The sequence below is a fragment of the Varroa jacobsoni genome, unplaced genomic scaffold, assembly GCF_002532875.2.
Source record: "Varroa jacobsoni isolate VJ856 unplaced genomic scaffold, vjacob_1.0 scaffold_367, whole genome shotgun sequence".
Classification (NCBI taxonomy): domain Eukaryota; kingdom Metazoa; phylum Arthropoda; class Arachnida; order Mesostigmata; family Varroidae; genus Varroa; species Varroa jacobsoni.
The window spans coordinates 735,073-762,826 of NW_019213269.1; the positions used below are offsets into that span (position 1 = coordinate 735,073).

Below are 27,754 nucleotides of genomic sequence, written 5' to 3' on the forward strand. Positions count from 1 at the left end.
TCGGTTATATCTAGAACGTTGAGTTACCAAACTAACACACTATTAGGTCATAAGAGCCCTTATCTTATGCTTTCATTTCAATGTCAGTAAATTATATTTAGCTGAAAGCGTTTTCCTTCTCGGATCGAGCATGTCATCCAGACCTTCCAGCGTCCGTCGATTAGTAACAAAGCCTGTCAAAAAGCGATGGTGGGATGCTGGGCTGCTTCAAAATTGAACGACAAAGCAAAACGCTTTCAACATATATTTAATAATTAGACGCAGTACGGTAATAAACAGTTTATTTAGAGGGTGACTAAACATTTATGTTTAAGTCTTTTAATCTAATCAATATGATTAATGTGGACAGAAAGGGTTACTAGGTATCTTTGATTCCTAACTTTGTCCCTAAATTAGAGGTCGGTTTTAGATCGGACAGGCTTGCAAATCAATATAACCTTAACGCTATAATTCGAACGTCATCATTTACAGAAACCTACCTGCAGGTCTCCTTGAACCGAATGGACGAAATAATAATCATGGAAGTACTAATTTATTATTCGATTAACTTCCAATTTTCGTCCATTCGGTTAAAGGAAACCTGCAGGTAAGTTTCTGTAAATGATGAAGTTAATCGAATACACAAAAAATAAATTAATACTCCTATGATTATTATTATGGCAATATCCATTCAGTATTGCAGGATATGTATATAAAGGGTAACTGTAATTTTTTGAAACAGGAAATGAGAATTAATCTTTTGATTTTTTGATAATTATTAACTTTCTGTCAAGATACACGCATATAGTTCTGCTTCTTTCTCGGCCGGCATCGTGCCCCGTGTGCCGCCTCACTTTGAAACCTCTTTGAACGCCTATACGGATGCTGTTAAATGTGCCCGTGCGAACTGAAAGCCACGCAGCCTCGATGACCATTATCAAATGCCAGTGTAAATCGAGATTTGTTTTCGTCATACAGTCTACATCAACATTTTTAGATGAAGCTCTATAATAGATATGCGAACAGCGTCTTTAGTAAATTGGTTACATCGCGTGTTTCGTTCATTTTCAACTAGACGATGCGAAAAGGATCACAATATACGAATATGGCATGTAAGAATCCACTGTTCTTGTTGCAAAATCAAAACTCTACAGAATCAACTTTAATTTGAAAAATTGTTGAGCCGCACTCGATGAAAATTATGCCAAACAAAAATAGCTTTACTAATATCTGTAGGAAGAAAAATGCTAGAGGAATGCCGCTCGTTCTAGATTCAAATTCCGGTTAGGACGAGAACGTTTTTTAAGGTCTCTTTGGGATCGGAAATTGCCACGGCGTTCATCGATAATTTGGAAGAAAAATGCAAAGCATTTGTTTTACATGACATGTGTGCGCAAGAGCACAGATTATAGCTGACGACCTTCCGAAGATATTATTTTTACAAGATATCGGCTCCTTCGCGTCGTTTAGATAAGTGCGTCCCAAGATAATCATTTACAAGCATTTTTGCAATATTCTCTTATATATTGGTCCTGTGTACTGTTCAGTTGCGGGTAATTTTCTGTCAGGACGCCTGGAAGTTCTACAGAGAAGGAGATATGACAACTTTCTTGATTTCTCGCAAATTGTCTAGTATTATTATTATTACTAGGTATTTTAATACATCTTCTTATAGCCTGGGCGGTAAAAACGCGGCTAATGTGAAGTTACATCAACGCTAATAAGCACAGCTATTTGCTGCCGTGATGTCGGTTTTTGGCAGTTGAAACGTCAACTTTTTCGTAAAAAATCGCTTTAACGAGATTGCGATTCGCATATAGGATCGTTTTAAGCTCAAAGGCTCCGTGCTGAGAAATACAGTCAATTCAACGAAGCACTCCTTTGGAAATAATGCATTATAGGTAATCAGGGTTCAGCACTTGATCTGCGTTTGTGCTTGCTGGTACCCGCATGGATCATAGCTTAGTTAATAAAAACACAAGAAGATGTCTTCGAAAACAATCCAAGGTATATTCGCTGTTGCTGATGTATTTGTGTGTTTATTACGGGTTTTTACAATTAATTTTCGAATTAATACGAATACTCTATGAAGATCATGCGCTAGCTAAGAGTTCAATGAATTCAAATAATCATTATTCAATGTAAAATGGCTAAGTACTAGATAATGTTAACGAAAAATGAAACACCGTATGGTATCGTAAACATATATGCTTGCTACCTATGCGTTATGAAATGAGCTTTTTCGTCCTACCTAAGCTGCTTTGGCGTTCACTTTGAATCCAAGGTACTGTCCTCTACTATTTGCTTGCCATTGGTCTTCTAAGTATTGTCACGCTTTACGGAAAATATGTATCGTTCATTCGTTATCCGGTGAACGGTATGGCCTGTACGTATCACGGAAGTGCGTGGGATGGTTAAGTCGCATTTCAGGAACTCTTTCCTTGTGTTGCACGCCCTTGTGGTCTGCTTGTTATTGTTATCTTTTGTGTTTGAAGCTTTTATCGTGTATATTCGACCCTTTTTATTTACTTACTGAATGCACTAGTAGCATACATTGGTGTGCATACTAGTGCGAGTCGATGTAGTTGCCAATACATCATATCTGGGCTGCGCTTGTATGTACTTCATACATTTTGCACAGTAACGGGGGTGATCTCGGCCGCTGTCCTATCAGGCAACACATTAGCGCTCACGATTAGTTCGTAGTGAACTAAACTAGATGAAAAAACAAAAACGGTTCCCGTTTCACTAGCAAGTTATAAGACATAGCTTTAGTCAACAAGTACGTATGCGTGTCCAAAGGTATACATTATTGACGCGTAAACAATTTTATTTTTAGTTAGTATATAACATTCTGGCGTGTTCGTGTATACATTCGTAACCATTTCTGCCAATTATACCATTTGTCTAACACAGTTTTCAGTCGGTCACTATCTTGGTCAATTTTAAATGATCTTGAAACATCTTAGAAATAATCTTCATAGACATAAGATATACTTAAGAAAAAGTCAGTTGCAGCCATATTTTTGAAACTGCCTTCCGAGGATTTCTAAAAAAACTGCATTCCATGGTAATAAAAAATTCTAAGATTTTCTGCATTTTAATTAGCTTTTGATTTTGAGAGCCAATTAGATGTTTTGTTCTTTTGAGAAACGCAGACCTTCGTATGCATTCATAAAGAACATGTACATTAATATCAGTATGAATGTTTTAGCATCAATTTTAAGCTTATGTGTATGTTCATCAAACGGAATGGATATTGGGAAGATACTTCATCGCACTTTATGGGCTTTCTTTAAAAAGTTGCCTTCTCATCTTGATAAGAGCCGCTTCTAGCTATCTATCCGTTGTAGGGATAATCATGCTCAAATGCATGCAGCATTATAGGATAAGTAAATAAAGAACGTCTTTGACAAACCGCTTTTCTTGTATCGTGTGTTGAATAACGTCACGTGTGTGCACGATGATTGGTCTTTCGGTTTTGATAAGTTTTTCTGTAGCGTTATTTTTCTCTAAGAGGTCGACTACATCAATGGAAACACTATCCCTCGTGTAAAAGCCTATGTCAGATGATGTCAAACAATTCAATTTTAAGAATGCAGTCGATTGGAATGACGTCCTAATTAATCACTAAACGATCTCACAGTAAAAAGTATATTTGCTTCACAGCGTTGGTCGATGACGTAATGTTAGTGTAGGTCGGCGTCCAGTTGAAACGATGAAGAGGACGGCGGTGCGAATCTGTCGTAAAAGTCATGCTGTGGGTCTGGGTCAATGAGATGATCCATTTCGTGGTCGTCTTCCTGAAGTGACTTTGCCGCTAGTGAAGTCGACGTGACACATGTTGCCTCAAGATGCTTGTTGAGATAGCTTTTTAACGCGAACCGTCGTTGACAGCGGTCGCATTTGAAAAACTTTAGCCCCGAGTGCGTTTGCATATGTGCTCGCAGGTTCGAACGGTCTGCGAATGCCTTTCCACAGTGCGCACAGCCAAAAGGTTTCTCTCCTAAATGGAACAACGAAACAATAAACAGATAGCAGTTATACAACAATACATTGATAAAAGGTATTTCATAGATACAATAATATAAAGACTTCATGCTTGTGTATAACCTAGGGGAAAAAAGGTCATATAAGGGAACTATATGACAGCGACACAATCCTAGACTAGGTCTCAGATAAATGCATAGAGAAACAGCTATTTCGTATTCATTTTAATAGATAAGCTATCAATAGGCCGACTATTAATATACTAGTGATAGTTTTGCTTCTAACTATTACCAGCTCATTGATAGTTAAGAGTGCCTTAAATTATGCAAGTAAAGAGGGAGAAGCTTCACCAAGCTTTGCCAAATCTTACCAGGCTTATGCCAAGGTGTATTGAAAAAGCCTCTAGTTCCTTGATGTGCTTCAAAGAAAACAATCGAAAGACGTAAGACTTATGACACTGAAATGTTATATGCTTTATTATGTGTCTTTTGCATGTGACTAAATATTAGCAGTGTCAATACTTCCATTCAAAACTTATGCATTCAGAATGACAGATTACAGTTATATGCGGGATACGTTATAAGAGTCCTCTCTGTAGGACGGTCGCGCGATTTGAAGGACAGGCGCATGTTTAGGACCTACCTGTGTGTGATCGCATATGGCCTTGCAAAAGCCACTGTCGGGAAAAGGCTTTCCCGCAAACATCGCATTTGTGACTCAACTTATGAGTGAGTAAGTGCATTGACAGAGCGGGCATCGATACATACACCTAATAACATGCCAAAACAATGTAGAAAAACAGTACTTGTAGCTTAATCCAGTGCCTTAATAATACGAAATTGAATACCCTTCGAAGCGATGGAGAATTACAGTCATGAAACGGGCTAGACAAATATAATGTAGCGTAGAGTTTCCCTGGGAAACTTCACTCTAGGTTTACATATGTAGAAAAGATTCCCAATGAAAAAATTAAAACATCGATGTAATTATACGGAAATTTCTAGATAAAATATATATAAACACGTTATAAAATGTTTCTTGCCTCTACCTGAGGAATTATTGTCTGGCGATCTTGAACACTTTGGGTGCTGGTGCGGCTGTTGTTCAATTTTTGCTTCTAATAAAGTGTCTATCAATGAGCCAGTAGAATCCCCATGGGCCTCCCTACTGTAGATTATCTTTCCACATGGTAATCTTTTGTGAAGCACATTCTACGTGGTTTAAATTACGCAATAGAGAAAGCATGCTTGAATAAACGTAAACGTCTCAAACTCTGTATATTATACAATTCAGTCACCGCTCAGACATTTGCTGTAGATCTTTATTTATACCATTTTTTTAAAGATCGGGTAACAGATCAAAGTACTCATTTGGTACAATTACATGTAAATCTCCAGTCGGACTAACTTTATAACAGTAATATTCATCTGAAAAACGCCTTTGAAACCTCTTTTGGTGTATAAGACCGTCCATTTTTAGAGATCTACCATAAAAACAGCGCCTTTCAGCATCATTTGAAAAGGCCTTCAGGTGAAGGCAACATCAGAGCAAATGTGTCATCCATTTTGCGTGCAATGCTGATGGGTGTTCGTTAGGTAAGGACGGAATGTGGGCAAAGACGTTTCAACAGCTCATATCCATATTCAACTTGCTCCCAGTCCTGGTGCTTACGTTTTCCAACTAGATGCACGTTAGATATACGTCCCTATCCTAGCGCCCAACGCCCCCACATCAAGCCAATGCTGACTGCTGCGTTTAAGGAACGAAGGCCAGAGCTGGACAAGTTCCTCTATTATTGCCGCTACGTTGCTGGCATTTGCGGCTCGTTGAGGTGCTAGAGATGGTTTTCAACTGCTGCTCGAACGGATGAACTGACTCATGAACCAATGAAATAGACACAGGCGACGACCACAACAATAAGCGAAAACGAGCACTATGTGAAGAGGAGATTGAGCCATGCTCCGTTCACCTTCGGTCGGAGATGAGCACCGACGTAGCAATGTTAGTCAAAAAATCTTTGGTCTGAGCACCCTCAGCGGACTAAAACCCTGTTTGTATTCGAGACCTACTCGTACGGCACTCGGCATAACAACCGTCCCGAGGTCGGTTAACACTGAGCATCAAGTAGAGAGTTCTCCTAGCTTGCACCCTTACCCACTTCGTCTTAGGTAAGTTCCCTGGGGAAACTTGATGTTGAGGTGGCGATGCTAAAACGACGGCTATTCAAAATGCACTCTTACTGTCCGAGAAAAGTCCATCTAAGCAACAGAGTAAAAGACCATGACCCCATTGTCTTCCATGTACGCTGTGTGGCTATGCTTCTACCTCTTGGAACCCATGCGGCTGACAGCATTGTGCGTAGAGTTACGTGGGAGATCCGTAATGGAGGAGATACGTTAAAGTAAAATTGAAAAATGCAAGACTTCATAAAGGAAAACAATTTTAGAGGCGGTTGAAATCAAATTTATTAGAGAAGTATAGCCAGGATACTTCTATTGGCTCGTTCCTAGCAAATTAGTAACTTTCTGACAAGATATTAGCGAAAGACAGGGGATTTGTTGCGATATTTATGGAAGTTGCAGTTTATAAAGCATACATTCAATAATGACGAGTCGGATTCTGACCGTAGCACAATCAGTTATGGGTGTACACCATTCAGTGATGCACTCCTCGTAATGGAGGAAATTTAAGTTAAGAGGACACGCGAAATAAAAACCTAGGCTACAAGTATATTATGTGTAGTAACTAAATATGTAAATATAATATGTCTAGTAAATAAATACAGATTCATATTAGCGTGTAGGCGCAAGAATGTACTCTTTTGGAATATACTGCTTAAAACAATTCTATGAACGGCTCGTAGTACGTATCTACTTACATGGGATGCCATAACTCAGGTCAATTCAAGCATGCTCATTTCGTCGAAGTCTCTTCAAAACATGTGTACGGTATGTTTTATTAAGCGTTGCGAACTAAGTTAATCAACTTCGCAACTGTCACAGTTGTGACAAATAGGGAAACGTTTTGGTCTTCATTTTTTAACTCGGATAATTAGAGTGCTCGGTTGGAAAATATGCAGTTACATGTACAGAATTGACCATTAAAGCTGAATCGGCGTACTCGCTGCATGTTCTAAAACAGGTCAATATTGTAAACTGGTAAAGATTTTTCTTAACACAAACGACTCGACGACTAACTCGAGCACCTAATCTTTATGTCCATATACTTGTATATCAATAATAGATTAATTCCCTAATACTATTAATAATGTGACATGGTTCCATAAGAAACATATATATATATATGCGTATGTGTGTGTGTGTGTTTATATATATACCTTTCCACAGGTGGGGCATCTCTTAGCCAGTTGCGAGTCTGGACTCCGATGTGTCTGTTTATGTCGTGAGAGGTTGGATGATGTAGCGTAGTGTCTACCACACTCTGAGCACGGGTAGCGCGAAGGACCTGAGGAATTGCTAAGCGCTTGACCCGACGGAACCACGGGGGCCACCCCCAAAATAGCCTCTGCCGAACATGACTTCAATTTCGGGGGCTGTTTGCGTGAAGGTACAATCAACAAAGCGTCGTTAATATCTACCCCCGTGGTACTACATAACGTTGCTCTTCTATCAGACATTCCAGTTCCACTGTAGTAGGTTGATTCAGCTCAGGTAGGTCACCCTGTCAACTAACGTGCCTAGAGATGTTAACGGCTAAGTTGGGGTCAATAAAATCATAAGTGTCTGTCGCATAGTCAGATATAAATAATTGTTCCTCCAATACCTCAAAGTGAATCTAACCGTTCCATGTATGTCTCAGTACCAAAATAATAACAATAACAACAACAACAACAACGAACCGATGCTTACCTTCTTCTTGGAGCGGCCATCCGATATAAAAAACGCGTCATAGGTATAACATACAGTGACAGATGGCTGGCGGCTATGGCGGCCTCTATCAACACCTGCAGTACCGTTCTGCCTCGTACTGAGGTCAATCGCCTCGCCCGCTGGGGTGTTAACTAATGGTAACGTCCTGTTGGGTCTGAACGGAATGTCAAAGGCTGGATTGAAAATTTTCGGAGCCACCGTCGGACACTGGAAATTAGGCATATCTATGACAGTAGGCGGGGTGTATCGATCAACTTCTCGTGGCGCAGCAACACCATGATAAGAAGGCGAAGGAGAAAATTCTAAGCGAGGCGACGTCGATGGCGTACTTGCTAATGTAATGGGGGGTGGAGTTAACGTAGGTCTTAGCTGTGGGGTTACCGGATTGCCATCGTGGGAGGGTGAGCTTGACCTTGGCATTGGGGTAAATGTTACCGCTGTCGAATTAGAGAACTCTAGCGGAAGCGCTTGGGATGTAGCGTAAGTATGTATAGTAGAAACGCCTACGCAAGATGTTGGTGGCGTTAGGCAAAGTTCGAGAGAGCGCGGAGATTGTTCCCCCAGAGACCTACGATCCGGTAGGCCGTTTTCTGTTCGATGAAAATCATTGCTGTTGTAATGGTCTGTCGTAATACAATCTGTAATATCAATCAAATACTTTATTAGTTTCTGAACTAGATCTTCGTTCTTGGTTATGTGGGAGATCGTTTTGGTCCCTGCCTCGGCTCATATTGAGAACTATAAGCATTATCTCTTTAATGATCTTTGAGCCAATCGCAGATTCCGGTCGGAACGAATCGAATAACCGTGAACGATTTACTGTAAAACCAATTAAAACGAATCTATTTCAGTTCACCCTACAATAAGTTACGTTAAATAGACCGTAACTAGTGCTTGCTCAACATTGTTCAAGTGATTTACATTAAAGTTTATCTGTTTTGACGATAACATTTAACTAGTTTGTTCGTGGGCGTCATTTGGTGTTGGGCAGCAAAAGTGCGAAGTATTTTTCTGCTCAACACCTTGGCAGCTGGTCGGGCCGGTCAGTGAACGATAGACGATAGAAGATCCTAGGTAGTTAAGTGCGCAAAGCATGCAGCGTCGGAGAAGGTGTCTAGCTTTCATTTTCTTGATCCAACGCCGCATCTCAACTTGATCCAAGTCGGAAATGCACCACTCGAAGGGGCATTGCAACAGTCGGCTTAAACACTTTTTCCGTTCCGGCCAGAGCTGCCGTGTTTCAGGCTGCTCGCCTTCTTCACTTGCCTTAGCATATCATTGCTGTCATATTCGCCTCCCGTTTTCTACCTTTCCTCAAACGGCCTCCCATTAACAAGTAGGCGAAGCAGGCAGGGACGAAGGGAGAACTCGAGAGGTGAAACGATGGACAAGGGCTATGAGACTGCTTCGATGAGTAACCATCTCCTGATATTTTCGCGACGATCGAGTAATCTGCCGGCGCGTCTGCACCGTTGCATCGTGACCAGCTACAAGACCCATAGTGGGCATCTCTGAAGCGCTGACTGCGTCGGCTCCCTCTCGCCACTACCAGTTCGAGGCCGAAACAGCAACTACAGCTTCGTCGTTGTCCGCTGGCCCCTGCTTGCAGTCTGTGCCCACCCCTTCACGTCCGCCGCCGCTAAACGTCGCCCGCTCGCTAGATCGTCTTCGTATAAGCGGGTGCTTCTCGACAGCAGGAGCTCCCGTTCGTTTTTCCTGCTCTCCTTTCGTTCCTTGCCGTTCCGCCAGCGCAACTGAAACTACCAGCCACTGTCGCTGCTTATTGGTGAGAAGGAAACGGGGATTTCCGTTTTGGCTGTCTGCCGCTTCTTTTACCTTGCAGTAGTAAGCGTTGAGTTGCCCCATTTCTCCTATCACTGTTTGATGGTCTTGTGGAAACGAGGGGATCCGAACGGGAAATATGGTGGGTATAAAAGCATCGGGTGGGGGTATAGGCTGCAGACAGGGTTGAGTCTGCAGGGCTGAGCATGGGCAGCTGCTACTGCTGTATTGCTACTGCTGTTGGAAATCGGCTGAAGCGGTTGAAGAAGGAATCTGCAGTGGCTTCTTACTCGTCGTCATCGTGTTCATCGTTGCCGCCGCCGCCGCTGCCGCCGTCCATGTTCATGCCGACCGCAGCTGCGCAAGATCCTTCGGGCCCCTGCTACGTTTGCGTCACTCGTTGATAACGAGTAAAAACCTAAGATCACCATCGTTTCGGCTTTAGTCTCATCGTCATGATCAATGTCGGCACCATAGAATTATAGCGAGCAGAAAACGAGAAGCAGCGTCCAGCGTGTCCAGCACAGGTACTTTCGCTCGAAGGTGACGTCCAACGATAAGAAAAAATATCAACGGGGACGGCAACGGCGTTAGCAGTGCTGGTAGCAACGACGACGAAAACGACGACAAGACGAGCTGGCTGGTTGTCCTTCGTTGGCACTAGACCCAAGAGGATACGGGTCAGAAGGTGTTTCATTACGACGGCTCGCTCGGCTATCTGCTGTGCATACCAATGCGAACCTTATTAGCTCGTCTCTACGAGATAGCCCCTGCCAGTAGCTAGCTTGCTAGCAACCGAGCGAATAGCTTGGTCGTTTTTTTAGGATCTCGAGAACCGTGGCCAGAAAGCGAACGTCCTTTCGTCACTACCCCCATTTCCCTGAACCCACTTTCCTACTCTTTTTCATTCTTTGCTATCGGTCCTAAGCAAGGCTAAAAATCAGCGCGCGTAGCAGGCTCAACATGTGCCGAAAATGTTAAGTGAACGGGGGACTTATAGGGCAATTGATACCAAAGTCACAAAACCTATTCTGTGATGTTTCAAGCTGGTTCAGTATTTAGTGTGTCGTTTTACGTTAAGTACGTCGAATTGCAATACAAACTGTTATTGACATAGAGATATTGGACAACAGCCTTTTTCGGCAGAAAAACTACGTTCATTAGTTTTTGGGCGAAATTAGCAGATAAGAAGCCCATTTTAAGGACAGATGTCTCGTCAAAGGAGTATTTTGACCTTTTACATTTAAAAAATACGAACGTAGCTAAATTTTACTATTCCGAAACGTTACATATTGATGTAGGTTAGGTCCATTAGGTGGTTGGCGTGTTTTTGAAGAACCTGCTCAGGAAATGTATACTTCTTACTACAGTTACGTTTAAGTATTCATTTAAAATTATAATAATAATATAAAAATAAGATTTAAAATCTTTACTATAGCTTTCTGCCGCTGAAAATAGGCACTACATGATATAACTGTGATGCTATTTCTACAGAGAAACGTCCAAGTTGATGGCGTTATTAGTAACATATTACCCATTTCATAGTCAAGATAGTTTCGTCTCATCGATAGCAGATGCAGCAAAAACCAATACTAATAGTGTAGCAGGCTTCACACTGTTGATCCTGATAGCGAAATCATTTATGGGCAGACTTCATGACGCATATGAAACAGAAGCAAGCCTATATGCCAGAGAAACGTGAAATAGAGTTTTCGCTTAATTGGCCATTTTGCATATTTCTTGCGTTCTTCGTGCCATGCATGCGATACAATACAAATTGAAGAGGGGTAATTTTTTCAAATTCACCCCTTCGAATCATTACACGTGATGCGCTAAAGTGGTCTTATGTCTAAAAATATAATCACGTGTATTGCAAAGCAACAGAGCTATTCGATTGTCATTCTGCCAGATAATAGCTAACCGAGAGACTTATTCCCGTGACCGTCTATACGTAACCTGTCATAATACTAACTATTAAATTAATTCATGATCGTTCACCGAGGAACTCTATGTACGCAGTGCCTTCGCTCCTTCGATCACTTTTGGTGTTCAAAGTATTGCATAGAAAAGTATAACTATGGCCGCCTACTTGGAGTTATGTATTATATGTCAAGTATGGTAACCACTTAAAGCTTTTGTACCGATTTCTCTGGCTGTTTTTTTTTCCTCTAAACCTCCGTTTTTTCCACAGGGTATAAGTATGGAGACATGTACGTCCACATGCATACAGGTCTCTATATGCGTGAATATGATATCAGTGTCTAGTAAAGCAAGAGAACATGGACAGTTCCCATAGTGAACTGGACGTAGTACAGATTCATGTTGGGTGCTCTTTAAAGTAAGGTAGCGAGGTAAGGCACAACAGGGGTCAAACATCGAGCTTCCTCCCGCCTTTTCGCTTGCCGCCATCTCTGTCAAAGCCGCCTGAATCCCCCAAAAACTGTTCCAGTTGTGTTTCGACGAGGCTTCGATGTGCTCCGTTAGCTCGTGCACACTGGCGAGCCCGCTACGGGCCCGTGATTCTTGGCGTCGCTTGATAGCGTTTTCGATAGTGGAGAGCGGCAGGTTTCGTCGGTTCGGTGGCCGCCGGGAGCAATGAAATCCCGTTGACGGGCGTTTCGTATAGAAGGTCGGCGGCTAGGCAGAGAGAGTCAGAGACAAAAGAGAAGGGCAGAAGGGCTGACAGCTAAAGGGGGAAAGTGACCACGGGAGAAAGGCGACATCGGGACGACATCGTGCTTTACCCCGAAAGAGAGCGTCGTCGGCGCGCTGACGTTTTATGGAGGCGTCGCTTGTTGGATTAGAGTTAGGCTCGGGCTGACGCTCAGCTTGAAAAGCAGATGTCTGCCTACAGGGAGCCCTGTTCGAACGCTTGACGGTGGAACTGACGCCTGTTGCCTGGCGGAGTCACGGACGTTACGGGCCACAGAGCAGCTGGGGACAACAGCTCATACGATGGCGGGCCTGACCAGACGTGTGACGCTACGCCAAACTTCACAAATGGGTTTTCCCCTGATTGCTGCATGGCGAATATAACGATTTTATCATTGTATCTAATATGCACCTACACATAGACATGCAAAAGGTCTAGATTTCACAGTTACACACCACAGCAAATCTATAATCTGCATTTCACCACTGGGCGCACCCTCCAAAATAAATCTCTGTCCTATAAATACATGCATAGCGTGTCATTATTGTGATGTAGATGTCTGTTTGTATGTAGTCATAAATACGGTAGGTGGTTAACTACTTAGACAGACATATAGGGGTGAGTATATTAACGCGTTAGGTACTAATAAAGGTGAACTCCTTTTATAACGTGAGGTAGCATAGTTACACGTTTTTCTAACTTCTGTAGTTAACACTGTATGCACGAGGTTGGTAATTAAACGTTAAGCGAATAGGATCGATAGCCCTTTGCCACTTACAATGTCCTGTAGAGAACAAAAATGTCCAACCCCGAAAGGTAATGAACGTTTGGTGTGAAAGATCAGTTTTTTTTCTCCACTTTATATGACTCTGTATAGGTCGCCATAGAACGCTGAGCATCATAGTGCAAAAGCGAGTAGTTCCAATTACGAGTTGCGATCGGAAGTAGTAGCGGTGCAGGCCGTAACGGCCGTACCTTACGTAAATGTCGAACTTCTCCTGTGTCCCTAATGTCCACCTTTGAGATCGCTGTGCACGATTTCACTATTCGGTTAGCGCCGGGAAGACTAACGATTAAACTGACGCGTCAATTCATTGTACTGTACCCGAAGCAAAAAATTCTTTCGTTGTTGGTGTCGTCAATTGTTGAACGGTTCAGCTCCCTCTCCCCCCCCTTTCGATCAGACCGCTTCGCCGTGGATTACTCGATATTCAAAGAGCGGCGTTTCCCAATGAGGGACGACGACGAGCCCACAGCGAGTTGAGAAAAAGACTGCGGCATTGCAAAGAACAGCAGAAAAAAGAGCACGATTCAACAAAGGGCAAAGGGTTGAAAGTGGGAAAAATTGATCATTTTCTTTTGTTGCATTCCTTCATTCCGAGGCGTAAAAGGGCTGTGTTACGTCCTTTCTGTCTGTTTTGTCTTAGTCCACTCGACCCCGAACAATTTTCCCCTTGGATCTAGTACTCCAGTAGTAAGCCATAGATCTTGATACTGTTCGATCCTATTCTAGTTAGCCAGCCAGTAGCGGTCGTGATGTAATGAGTCGATATAGTGCTATGCCACGCACGCGAAATGTCCTTCAAACGACCAACTGTGAAGCGAGATGTTCACCGGGTGGTTCGTCAGGGAACACACAAAACGATGCGAACTCGATTAAGAGCAACAGTCTCTGTCGTTTCCATTGTTACGTAGCTCCCCCAATGCGTAAGGCTGAAGAACAGTTATTGATCAAAGATATACACAGATTAAAGCCCGGTCGTTTCAATCGAAGCATAGCAATACGAAGCAATAGTCATATTATCCAACCCAAGTCTTTGTTGCATTTTTCAGTTCATCAAATCCCAGCCGCCTGTCAAGTTAGCAGACTAAAAATAATCCACGTTTCGAATTATATATACGCCAAAAGTGAGTTTGCAATTGTTCTGTATACCACAGGGGGCATGAGCACGTTACTCCAAGGTAATGATCCCCTCTACCCTAATCTTCAATTCCAATTTTCGTATTCTACTTACATGTGTAGCATACTCTTAGCGTTAGGTGGGTATTGCGTGGCCAGTCGAGCTTTTATTATCGCGTAAACTAAAAGATATCGTTTCACTTGTTATATAGAAATTTACCTAGCAGTTCTGTTTGCCTTTCTTGATTTTATGTTCATGTTGTAGGTTTTACGTAATTCTAACGCGTGGCAAATTCGGCAAGGCCCTGCAGAGTTCAAGAGTTTCCGGAGTGTCAGCTTATCAGCACTTCAGATTATTAGCTAACCTTTATGGCATTTCGTGACCCGTATAAACGTGTCACGTTTAAAACAACACATTGATGATCTGGAATTAGTATGTATTGCTTGTGCAAGTTACCTACTAAGAACGATACGTAGTATAATTATCAGAGTAAGCTCCCATATGGACTGACTAATGGAAAAATGATTTTACCTACGTCAGATGACCCTTTGAATAAATTTTCCTTTGGATAGCTGAAAGCTGGTAATCGAATCGGTGCAACACTTTTCCACTGAACCGCCCGTGTAACGGCGGCGATGGGCTGGCTTACAAGTGAAAACTTCCCATCTATGATTCCTTGCCTACGTAGGACAGAACGCACAATTCAGTGCTAACTCAGACGTCAACAATCGCGCGGGACAGACTGCCAAAGAAGGCATCGCTCCATTCCGGGTTCCATTGGCCTTGCCTGTTTGGGCTTTTCGAATTTCGAGCGTGGACGTTCTTATTTGGAGATACATAGACCAGACAGCTCTACAGGCCACTCAAAATCATTTGCTACTTAACAACCTGAAAGGCGAAGTATCGGTAAACTAATTTTAATCAGAAAGAAGACATTATTTCCGAGTGTTATTCAGATCAATCAATGGATTGCCTGATAGACCTTATCGGCTATCCATAACTAAACTTAAACAAACTGTACTGAAAAAAAATAAAGCCTTATGGTCCTTTAAAGCGTACTGTTTGGATACACTGTCGACAATATTATTTCATTTATCTGCTGTCTGTTCAGTTCCAGTATAACGTCCCTGCTCTCCATACGTGCTACAAAATCAAACGTCACTATGTGTCCAAGTTCCTTGTTCATTGATTATCGAAAAATTAAAAGTTAAACGTGCATTTCACGCAGTATAGTAGCTGGCTAAGCGGAAACCCCGGCACGCGTGATCTTGTTGCTTGTTGTTTGTTGTTACAGCCATATTCAGAGCGTGCTGCCGAGAGATACGTTGTTCGGCTGAACGTGTATGTCGTTATGTCATATATCGCAAAGGATTGTTGCAGAAGCGAAGCCTTTAGTAGATAACGGGTTAGAGCATTTTGAATGGAATCAGTCGACTGAATAGGAACAGTGTTGGAAGGGTTCAAAGCTGCCTCCTAGCATCGAGGAAAACTGAGGTGGCCAAAAGCATCTGTCGACAGCAGCTAACTTTAACGCGGAATGTATAAACCGTTGAGCGACACGCGTTCTTTAACTTGTCCACAAACGGCTCGTAAAGTACAACAAGTTATTGGCACTGCCCAGTTACCAACGCACGTGGGTACGTAGATATAATAACAACTTCCTTTACTCACACATATTGTTGACATTGCGATCCCTTATCTCTTTTCGATAGACATAGATGTACATATAAGTAATATGAAAAGGTCACCTATCGAGTTCATGGGGTACCGTATCATTCACCCAAGTGTTGTCGTTTAATTAACATGAGCAGATTTTGAGCAATATTAAGAATGGAAATATGCATAGCTCAGCTATAATGGCATACTAATCTCGTAACCCGTTTGCCTACTGGACTATTGGACACCTAGCGGTCTAGGTTTATTTTTATAAAGCTGATATTACGAAAAAAGCGTCTTGTTAACCAGCGTGGTTCGATTGGATTAGTCCAACTCCGTTTGGCATCATATAACGTATTTGGACGGCTAACGTTGTACTATACCAAGTTAGGTTGTATAGGGATCCATGTTGCTATAATCATTAGATGGCCCTGAGAAACGTATCCACAAATTCTCCGATTCGCTAAACTATCCTACTGCTACGTAGATAAAGATTCTTCTTTGTCTGGCCTCACAAGCAGTGTTACTTAGTAAAGCATTCGCGATTTACCCGTCAATAAGCCACGATTCTGCTAGATTTCTGCAAATGTTCCTCTCTTCCACTGTATTTCCCCCAAATTGGGCCAATACGATGCACAGGTCGACTGCGCATACTATTCGACGACATCGCAGTGACTTCAGACTGCTAGTTAGGGCACGAACAAATCGGCACAAGGATAGGTAGACAACGAGGCGAACGGTTAAAACTGGCAAATCGATCGAAGAGTGGCGGGTAATCGTAGTCGAAGGCGTAGACAATGGCAGCTGCAGGGGTCACAGTGCTAAAAACGTCGTACGCTTAGGCGACATGTTGGAATCGAAGCAACGCGTCAGTCGTGTATTGCTTGTTCAAATGTCTGAATTGGGCGAAAGGGCTGGAGCAGGCAGGTCGTATCAAGTCACTATGCAATTCAAACGTGTTTCTTGTTCGCCTACTACAACTAGAGGAGAAGCCAAAACACACAAACTATCTCGAACACGTGATACGCTGTCTCCACTATGCACAAGACCCATCCTCGAAAGACTATCCAAGGAACCCTTCGGCATTTCCTCTTCTCGATGGCCTCACGTAGTCTCTACGGGCGAAATCTCACGCCAGCCCAACGGCAAGCTAGTGGTAGAGCGACAGCTGGTGCCAGACGCTATTCCTGTTTTACGTATGTCTTGCTATATCAACTTGGTCGTATCAACAAATGATTTACCCCAACCAAGTCGCTTTTCTACATGTTAAGGTAACAAGGGGTATGCGTCTATTTCGTCGAATATTATAGCTAGTAAACATTGAGCAGACGCTTAGATATAATAATAACTTAAACAAATGTTTCATCGATCATTAGCAACTACGTTTTACTACGTAACACTAGTTACGGAATATACTTCAATACTATGTTTCGAGCGTTTTCATACTTACTCGAAAATATCTATTGGATATTTTCAATCATCAACAGGTGTTTTTTTGTTATCTACGGGGTGTTTCAATGTCGAAATGGTGGCATAAAACTGAACTGTCTGCCGATTGCAGCCGGAGAAAGAAACCATAAATTCTTCATAATATTATGATTAATTAATTAAAAAGTCAAGCATAAGGCGGGGCCATTTTTATTTTACCCTCAATGTTGACTTTCGGAAAGTGTGAAATCACTGTGTTATGTAGTATTTTACAATTACTGCAAATTGGGTTGTGGCATGATCATGCGCTGACTACCCATAATATTTTAGCTGAAAAAAACTATCCGATCAAGTTTTTTACGCCACTTATAGCTAACAATATTTAGAAGCGCTCTGATTTCTGAAACAACCATTTGTCGGTTTCGTCATTGCAATATGTAACTTAGTGAATATCGGACATTTACACCAAAAATAGGTTATAGCTTGAAACCAACAACAGGCACAGTTTGCCATCGTGTTGTCTCGTTCGTGCTGACCCTTTGTATCCGTGTTGCGGCCGCTTTTTCACGCTGTACTTAGTCGGGCAGTTCCAGTTGCTTTCTTTCAAAGGCGGCTGCCAGGGCCTTTAGTAGCCATGACGGACGACACCACCCAGGGCAAATCTCGATTGTTCATACGTGTGTGACTATAGCTGCGGCAATTTGGGGGATAGAAACGTCAGGGGATGACAGCCTGCGCCGAGTGTACGAAGGCAGATAGTGATGTCGACGTTAGTCCCGACGACTCGGTCGGGCTAAACCGTGACAACGATTTTTCATAGTTTGCTTCGATGTTCTCGAGCGGTGCTTTCTGCGGTGATGATCTTTGTCGGCCGACTGAACGCCCTCCTGGCAGGCTGGTCAACTGTGCTGCCATGTTGTGCGAAGTACTCGACTCCACAGGTCCGTATCGAAGCTGATAGCTTCGAGGGGTAAATTATGTACGAAGATGAATCAACCAGAAGCAGCTGACAGTCCGCATGGATGGTTTTAGCTGTCACTGGATCGACTGAGGACTATGCAACTGCACGAGTACCTTTCTCAGCCCTCTCTACTGGCATGTGTGGATCTGCGTACGAGTAAGGGTAACTTGTATGTCTGTGTATCTGATTCCTTCTATAGATAGCTGCTGCTGCTGCTGCTGTCGCCGCCGCCGCTACTGCTTCAGGTCCTCGTTTTGTTGCTTCCGAAATCATTTCAATGAGAAAAAAATGGCCAACTGGCCAGTCTATCGACCTCTTGCGTCACTTAGCGAAGTATGGCGGACCTAACAGCGTACTGCATTTAGTTCTAAAATAATCCCGGATCCATAAGCATTTAGAAAAGGGTTTACTGCAGAAGAGAACGAAAAAGAAAGAACCATTAGCAACTACTCGAACAAGATCGAAACAGCGGAAAATGGCTGTACACGTTCGATCCCTATTAATAGCCTAACCGCTTTAGGTACATGTTAGTTGGTAAGTATTTGAAAGAGCGCGACGCGGCCTTTCGTGGAGGGTAGACGGACAGCAGAGAAGCAATTATTAGATAAATCGAGATTATACCTCTGGATAAGCTTGTGGTATCTTTGTTGAAATAGTTAGTCCTCTTTGCCTTCGTTATCAACAATACGCGAAGGTTTCAAATGTTGTGCTGTATTTGCTATAGCATTAGGACATCTCGCGTTACAATCTGTACACTAACGCGAAGCTGAAAGCCAGTTTTTTTTTTGTTAAGGACCGCTAGTAACGACCTAAAAAAAAAGGTCGTTTTAGCCAAACTTTCTAGTTTGTCACAACGTGTGTTCAATAGAATGACAATCTCCTTCTTGGCGAGAGGAATACCAGAACTGTAATTGGTTATAGGATGCAGGTGCAATTAAAGTGACAATACATGGTCATTAATTTTGATTTATAGGTCACACACGCCGCATGTTCGAGGCGGAGATATTTACGGGTCTCAACGACTGTAGGACAACTTAAACTGAGGGTATTTTTAACCCTTCATAAAACGATAGGACCGCTTTGTACGGTGCAGTTACACGAAAATACTCAATCGTTGATATACCCACACGCGTACATATATGGCTATATGAATTCAATGCTAATTACATATGGGCACAGTTACATAAAGCATGATATGCCTTTAAATAAAAAACGTCACCGGTTCACGTGCGGCACCACACAGCGCTGCTGCCAGCATTGTAGTTACGGCTGCGCATCTATTAATAATTGAACGTCGCACAGGTTAAAGCGAACAGGCTGGTAAAAACAACACAAATTCTAGCCATCCGTAACCCATGCGCGAAATGTGCGTTGGATAGTAAGAGATCGCTCTACCAACCCATGATCGCGGTTGTGGGCGTCCCATACCCCAGCCCTTGCCTTCAGCTCGGCGTTGGTTAACAGACGAAACCGAGAATCGCGCCAATGCCCATTATCCCATTAAGTGTTTCCTCGACCGAAGCTGAACGAGCTTTCTCCGGGCATGCCCAGGTCTAGTCAGGTGCCGCAAGCAAGCCTGGGTCAGCGAAATCGGGATCCATACAGTCATTTTCACAGATCACATATTTACAGCCATTTGCCGCCGCGTCAAGGCACTCTGACGGATATACACACTCTAGCACGACGTCAGGGCCTAGAATCGTTCGAGGCTGGCTATTGTAGTCATTTGCAATTTCACTTCAATGAACAGCCGAAGCCGAGCTATGGCAGAACAGCCATGGCAACACAAAGACCGTTACGGACGCTACCCCTAATAACGATGCGATTGGACAACTATCATTGGAGTACGGATAACTCTTGGAAGTTGATACATTGGAGCTTCATTCCCATGATAAATGGAAAAACATATGCAGGTATTGCATGGATGACTATCTGTACACGACGCCTCTACAGACTCGTCTCAAGCAAATACAACGGCATACACAGATACAAAACGATGTTTTTTGAGGTAGAAATATTGAATAAAGATGTTACGGTGCGGCGGGATGTGCGGCGTATTCTGCCGCGATAACGCGATCAAAAAAAGCCGAAAACGTAATTAAAGTTGTAGACGATTATAACGAATTTGTGACAAAGTAACTTCAGTGCTCAGTCTAACCTAGACTTCTTTGTCAATTGCTGCAGCTTTTCGTAAATTTGAATTAGTAACGGTGCCTGTTTTAGAGCTAGGAAGGTATTTTACTGCTGTTTTAGCCATGAATAGGGCGTTCCTTGTATGCTAATACTATAACCAGATCGAGTAAAGTTTTTGCTCAGTTTTCCACGCAAAAGCTAAAGCACCCTATTTTTTTTCGTTAACATAAGGTGAAAGAAAATATTTTGTTCCCGGTCCAATAGTGCAAACAGAGAATCCTATGTCCTAACGATCTACATCCGCATTTAATTCAAAGCTCTATGTATTTCACCTGTTCAGGTTATATCGAAGAGTCAGAACCTTCATTTCGTACAAGCATTGCTGACGATACGGCAACTTTACGACGAGTCAAGTGTTATTTTGCCGTAACCCAGCTTGAAATCTTTCATGGCACATGCGGTCACTTCGTTATCGTTTTCTTTAGACGAAGTAGATGCTTTTCTACATCTTCGTTCGTATCCTCCACCGACGAGTCCAACTCCCCTCAACATTACCGAGTGCGATCATCTTCGACACGAACAAAGTTTCCTCGAAACGGACCGAATAACGGAAATGGTTTGATGGCTTGATTCCTTCTCTTTGCCTGTATGTTTCCTCAGCTTTGCAGTCACCAGCACATACCAACGAAAGAAAGCCTATATTACAATCATTTCAATAACGACGCTGACCATAGCAGACGTATGTGAACTCATCATTGTCATCATTGTAATGTCCTATATCAGTATTTCAACAGCTGTGGGCCACCAGTGTACTCAAGATATTCAAGCCAAGCACAGAAAGGCGTGTAGGACGATCAAAGAAGCTAGAATGGCGTAGATATGCCACAAAAGTTCTGAATCAAATAGTAATAGAAATGCCGATTTAGACCACCCACAGGTAACTCGTAGCCTTTGTTGCAACTTCAAATCGGTTCTCTGGCCACCACCGCAAGCACTACCTCGCTTGTTCTCACACTTGAGAACTGTCTCGCGTTCTTGAAGATACCATTTACCAACAAATTGACATAGTTGAAATGAACACCACGCTTAACATAAGCTTAACAGGTAGTAGTTTTTCTTATAAAGGGTTGCCTTTTTAAAAGGTAACTGGTTAAATGCCTTTTTTGTCCTTAGCCGCCTTCCTTTCTCACTTTGGAGTCTTTCGGACTCTACTACTACTACTACAGTATGGTATTAAGATGCGCGCAATTTTGTAGCCACTCAACCACTGCATGTCCCTCCCGGCATTGTCGAGGTATGGAAGCCTTTTTGTTACAGAGAAAACATGTTTTCTTTCTAAAGTAAATCTTTATTGAGCTAATTTTCCGGATCATGACCGTTATTCTGGACGTGCAGACAGATAGTTTCCTATGAAAAATATATCCGGAAACACCTTCTGCGCCTTCGTTTGATTTGAGCACACGACCTCTAAACAGACTTACGGTACCAGCCTCACTATTGTCTCACCTGTCACCTAAAACAGTTTAATTTTCCCCTATGATATAGACTGCATTGACTGTGAACAAAAAAAATATGTGGTGTCTAGTTTTGCGCTCTCTGTTAAATATGCCCTTACGTTGTTGACAACAGAGTTCAGTGAATGTCTGTTTGCAGGTGGAAAGCTGCTTTGTGCCCTGAGTTACGGTCCTGACATACAAATTGAACTTGGTTCGATTTCTATCCAGCGTTTTCGAGGAACGATAAAGGAGAGAAGTCTGCCTTTCAGTCTTGCCTTTGTGTACACTGGCAGAGCACAGTACACATCTTGAACAAGGAAGGAAGTTGGGGGCGTCTTCCAGGCAGGACACTTTACCTGCAAAATGATCCTTTCTCTCTGCTTTCCTCGTTCGTTTGCCGTGCGTGCTTCACAGTTTTCTACTTCTCAGTCATTGGGAGCAGGTCACGGTACTGTAGGCCCTCGTGGTCAGCATATGCCCTGCACGTTCCCTGATCTGAGAAGACGAATAAGATGTCGTTGGATCATGCGATTTTTGTATATTGTCAATGCAGATAGTTTATTAGCATTTGCCTGCATTAACGATTTCTTCAAACTTAAGGCTTCGTGAGAGTCAGCTCAGCATGTTGGTAGCGGGCCCAAGTCCGCACAGGAGATTCGCCGTTGGGCTATTCGATTGTTTTTGCACAGTTGTAGTTTTTTGTGGGTTTGCAAATTTGCGAGAGGTCGTTGAAGGGATGAACTGTAAGGAGATAGCATGAAACAGGCTTTTGTTGCTATAGTTGGGGACGCAGTGTAGAAAGCGCTGCTTCTTGAGGATCGTTTCTTTAAGCAGGAATGGTACGCTCTGGGGGCAATTCTATACAGAAGTATAGCGAATACACTTATGTATGTTATCTTTTACTAGAGAACAGACACACACGCTGTACAAATCAAGTGTGTATCATTTAAGAGAGTGATACAATTTCTCTCTCTCTCTCTCTCTCTCTCTCTCTCTCTCTTATATATATATATATATATATATATATATATATATATATACGTATTTGTGTTTTGGAATGTGTGCGGTTGGCAATATAGTTTATGGAATATTGGTTGTCGTTAACTTTTTTGCACTTTCTTTATTTTTGACAAATTGATGAGTTAGGAGTCGAAATAAATGATAAAATCCTTATTATTAAATAACTTCTTTTATTAACATAATTGCGTAGTGTGTGTCTTTGGCAATAATATATTTTTCTTTTGATGACAGAATAGTCGATGAAACTACCCAGTACTCGTACGTTGTCTTTAACCATGCTGCTATTTTCTTTGCTTTATGATACTATTCGTTTCCCAAAAAAACGGGAGCGCGTTTTATTGCTTCGAATCATATCGATAACTATATATCAGTAATATAATCAACTGTGGTTCAAGTAGAATAATTTAGCTGACTGAGAGATCTAATGGGTATATATCATAGTAATTGCCGACGCTACTTCAATACTGCTAAAGATTAGGGTTTATGAATGTGTTGCCTGTGTGTGGCTACCAAATGCTTCAACATACCGGGTTTGTGCCCACGTCGCAAAGCCAAAGGAGACGACTACTCAGAAAAGTGCATGTGACAGCAGCAGAAGCTGGGGGGCTAGTTGGGGTAGAGCTAAAGAAAGAAGAGGTGAGACAACTAAAGAAAACAGGGGACATGGCACATTCACGTGGAAACGTCACATAGAAGGCTAAAAGGATTTGTTAATGATGACAGCTCCTCACTCGATAAGGATATGTAAATGACGAATTTCTGATCAGGGCGACCAGGGGGATTTTGGGCTTCGGTATTAGGACATCAGCGCATACAGAAGAACGTGGCAGATTTTCATCCCTAAAGTATCATTTCTTCCAACGATGAAGCAATAAGCAGCACGAAATGTCATTAGCTACGTACCGAAAGGCTGACTCCTCGCGACATATTTAAGCATATGCTAGAGATTGTCCTCAGACTTTAGCAGCCAACAACTATTGGCCTGTCGGAAGTCCGTTTCATCTTCAAGATACTCTACAGTTGTTAAATGCGCAGGCCTCACAGCGCGACTGTTTCGTGGATTCTAATCTTATCTTTACATGGATCTCAGGACGACATCATGGGGTGTCATGTAAAAAGACTGCGCTTCTTTTTTTTTAAACTCTAAAGCCGGTTCTTAATGTGAATAGTCATGTTATCGCCTTGTACAGCTCTTGTCCTTTTTTTCACTATTTTGAATATTTCTATGAGCACAAACCTTTCATTATTCCCGCCAGAAGCAGGTATACGTTACCACTATACCGTGATCGGAACAAGGTTTTCCCAGAGATTCCACAAATTTCTAAGTATCCAGTTTATCAGATATCTGATAGACAATTAGTTTGATTCGGATGAGAATCCGGTAACTTCGCTCGTAGTTAAAAGGGCAAAATTTGAGGTCATAAAAGTCAAGAAGAGCACTAATTTATGCTAACACATGTAAAAATTTAGGCAGACACGACAGTATGATACATTCAAATCGATTCATCGTAGGATATACAAAATGCTTTTTTAGGACAATCGAACCACTTACTCTTTCCACAGTTTTAGACGCCGATGTCCAAGCTACAGAAACAGGATTACGGAATACGAGAAGTTTTTTTAATTCCTGCTTATTCGGTTATGATAAAAATCTTCTGATTTTTTTTTATCTACAATAAACCATAGATAGCTTCTGTGACATTAGGCTTAGATGCAGAAGTCCAGTCGTAAATTTTAGTACAACCTGCGGCTGGTACCGGTTAAAGCCTTTCACGTTGCTTATTTTTTTAACAGCACTAGAAATATGTTTAGCCAGTGTGATCGGTTTCATGACATGAAATCTCGCAACAGTAAGCCGTGTCGTTCAGTCTTCCCTATGGAACAAGCTATTAAAGTTAATTGAAGATACATTCAAATCCTTTATATGGACAAAGCTCACTATATATAGGTGGTGTAAAAGGGCCTTTTATCACGCATAGACAGAAAGTCTATAGATATATCAAAAGTGATAAGGACCAGCCTTAGAGATCCAACAATCCAATTTGAATGCCTCAAACAATGTTCTCATGCGTAAACAAGTAACTTGGCCCTGTATTCAAGAGCTATAAGGTTATTAAAGAATGTGTAGGACATGTCCGTCCAAAGAATTCGAGCTAGTCTTATTAATGTGATTCCATTTTATCATTTTTCGTTACTCGAAACTACAGTTACCTTTCGTGACTGGTTCTTGCCCAGCAAAAGATCAATCTGATGCTGTACAGTCCCAAACATTGCCTAATAGCCATCAAGAACTTGTTGCCATCAATTTTTTACTCTTTTTTTCTGTGAAGCCGATTTATGATGAAGAACTGACAATGCCCCATAATCATGTGAGTGATTTTAGTCTCTAATGGTAATTAAGCTGCATATAATCAACGAATATTGTCCTCTTCAAGTCGCCGCCAGCGGCGACTAGGACGATAATGGCAAAAGCTGACATTTAAATTAGAAGGTCAACATTGAAAAAAAAACTGCTGAAGAGAACTTACGTTGAGCTGACCGAGTCTTACCATAACTGACAGAATTTGAACAGTGCTTTAGAAAAACTCGGAAAAAGCTTTCATCGATAACTGTTTTCAGCAGTGTTTACACCCACACAATAAAGGGTTCCATGATGAGGGCAAATTTGTCGTGCTCATAAAAGCAATAAATATGCTGGCGGAAGGCTTCACGTATATTAACTTCAGGAAGGTACCGGACACAGTATGTTTTCTACTTGATTAGCATTGTCCATGTGTAGCAGTTTCAGGTAAAGGTAAAATAAGATGTATGACCATTTTGGCGCATGCGAAAACGTACTGAGACAATTGCATTCAGTGTTATTTAATAAAAACTGTTTGGAAAAGAATACATCAGTACTGAACAGTTTCAATTATTGCGCGCTTTCCCGAACCTCCTATCTTACCTTGTAAAAGTGAAAAGGCCTGCAATAAGGACCTAAAAATTTTCCCTCTTAGACAATTTGCTGTCCGCATTGCTATGGGATTTTAAAGCGCTAACGTTCGTTTACTTAATTACAAGAAGCATCGGCATATATACCACAGACTGCTGAAGCTTAAAAGCTGAAATTGTCACTTAAAATAGATATTTGCTTAACTTCTTTTTTCGACTCCTGCCGATGTCCGGCTCAATGTTAGATAAAGCACTTTGTGCCGTTTGTGCTTTAAGTACTCTCAACACAGTGTAAGTAGCCTATATTCTTATCTATAAGTTTGACTTTCGATTTTAAGTCCTTATTCTCACTTCATGTCTCAATGGACTAATCTAAAGACTACTTTTTTTCTGACCTGTATTCTGCATGGGTACTTGAAGTACATACTTCTTTGTCCTTTTTTTTGGTCAAGTTCAATTGCTAAACTGAGTGAGTAATGCAAGGGTATTCTGGAGCTTGAATGGAAGCTGTGATCAAAAGAGACTCACCTCGAAGAAAACTGTTGCCGTCGCCATTGTTGCACAGTTCTGCTTCTGGTAGGCTATGTTTGTTATGGTTATTGCTATTAGTGTTATTATTGTTATTATTAAGTGCTGATTGTCTCTTTTGCTCTTCCTCCGCGGCCCTTCGAAGTTCAAGAGCGGCCGCCTTTTTTTTGAGAAGATAACAACGCGGCATCGTCTTCACAGCTGCCGTTTAGTTATGCTATCACCCACCCGCCTCCGGCGTCACTCTCAACGCCTGAGGCTCTTTTGGCTTCTCAATGTTGACTGGCTTGCATACACCTGCGTCTTGGAATTTACCACCTTGTTGACAAACAACTTCCTCCGGGCTTAATACTTTTGATTTGGCAAAACTTAACGGTATTGTGTGTGTACCACCTGCTTGATCGTAACTTGAAACTTGTTTTGTTGCTAGTTCAATAACATCCACTAGGTGAAAAGCTCTTTGAACAATAGAAACAAAAAGATGATATTATCAAGTTCTAGGCAGTGTTTGTCGACAGCACGCTGCTCGCTCGTGTTGAGATAGTCAGCTTGAGATCTTCAAAATCAGGTGGCATCCGCCTTTGTCTATGAGAAGGGAAGGACCAGTTGATTTCTCGGTGTTATACGCGTAGTTTTACCCAGCGGCATGCCGTCTCTGTGCCTGCGGGGTTCCAACCGGAGTTGTTTTAGAGCTGGCACCTCAACAAGAGATCAACAAAGTCCGTTGTGCGCCCGTTGCCTTTGAACCCGACGGGCCCTCAGCTAAGCTTGCGAGAGAGAGGGTAAGCGTAGGGGGTGGACGCGGAAGGTCCGCTATGAACGTAGCTCCGCCCCCTGGACTTCACCACGTGGCGGCCACGCTTCCTCTTTCGTGTCGAGAACACGCTGGCGGGGAGGGGGCATATGCTAAACGTACTCATGAAGGTTGCACTTGAGGTCGCTTGCCTGAAACGTATGTTTCTATAGGGAAACCAAATTGCCAGTTGAGAGAAGGGAAGGAAGTGTCAGGTACTTGATCAACTTTGAACCGGCTCAAGTTGCGTTGTTGCGGCGAACAGGAACACTGTATCACTCCGTAGATCAACTGGCTTCGAATACAGCATTTACAAAAGCCCATTGGCCTGGATAAGACATCTGACATAAAACTATAAACCACCGGGTTCGATCCCCAGCTGAAACTCACGAGGGATGACCTTTTTAAATAATTTGAATGACCAGAACGTTTCACCATATGTCGTGGAAATCCGTAGTCCCTTCCCATTACAGACAGTATCACCTAAGAAAAGACGTTCGTTGGAATGTCTATCATATGTGCTTTTTATTTATAAGGATGTTCACAAGATGAGAATAAATGCTCAGTATAAAAAGTAAATCTTCCATTCGCACTATAATTAGGTTTATGCAGA

General features: G+C 42.2%; 2 protein-coding genes across 2 annotated transcripts; both read right to left on the bottom strand.

Annotated features, from left to right (window-relative positions):
• Positions 1-1,965: 1,965 nt before the first annotated feature.
• LOC111259765 (uncharacterized) lies at positions 1,966-7,635 on the bottom strand. Its single transcript, XM_022831982.2, has 3 exons — positions 7,307-7,635; positions 4,612-4,738; positions 1,966-3,985 (listed from the first exon to the last, which is right to left on the bottom strand). The coding sequence occupies exons 1-3, from the start codon at positions 7,604-7,606 to the stop codon at positions 3,669-3,671; spliced, it is 744 nt and encodes a 247-aa protein (XP_022687717.2). The 5' UTR covers positions 7,607-7,635; the 3' UTR covers positions 1,966-3,668.
• A 22-nt stretch (positions 7,636-7,657) lies between these two features.
• Positions 7,658-27,032, bottom strand: LOC147753584 (uncharacterized). The gene is made up of 3 exons (XM_086968009.1): positions 26,349-27,032; positions 7,839-8,497; positions 7,658-7,666 (listed from the first exon to the last, which is right to left on the bottom strand). The coding sequence occupies exons 1-3, from the start codon at positions 26,536-26,538 to the stop codon at positions 7,658-7,660; spliced, it is 858 nt and encodes a 285-aa protein (XP_086824135.1). The 5' UTR covers positions 26,539-27,032.
• Between the last annotated feature and the right edge of the window lie 722 nt (positions 27,033-27,754).

What these genes read in the sequence shown, in the direction of transcription:
- LOC111259765 (XM_022831982.2), bottom strand. Translation starts at nt 7,606, where the DNA reads ATGTCTGATAGAAGAGCAACGTTATGTAGTACCACGGGGGTAGATATT. An exon ending in GATGCCCCACCTGTGGAAAG is followed by an intron (nt 4,739 to 7,306) that starts GTATATATATAA and finishes GCATGTTATTAG; the next exon opens with GTGTATGTATCGATGCCCGC. An exon ending in CCATATGCGATCACACACAG is followed by an intron (nt 3,986 to 4,611) that starts GTAGGTCCTAAA and finishes TGTTCCATTTAG; the next exon opens with GAGAGAAACCTTTTGGCTGT.
- LOC147753584 (XM_086968009.1), bottom strand. Translation starts at nt 26,538, where the DNA reads ATGCCGCGTTGTTATCTTCTCAAAAAAAAGGCGGCCGCTCTTGAACTT. An exon ending in CGGCAACAGTTTTCTTCGAG is followed by an intron (nt 8,498 to 26,348) that starts GTGAGTCTCTTT and finishes TTGATATTACAG; the next exon opens with ATTGTATTACGACAGACCAT.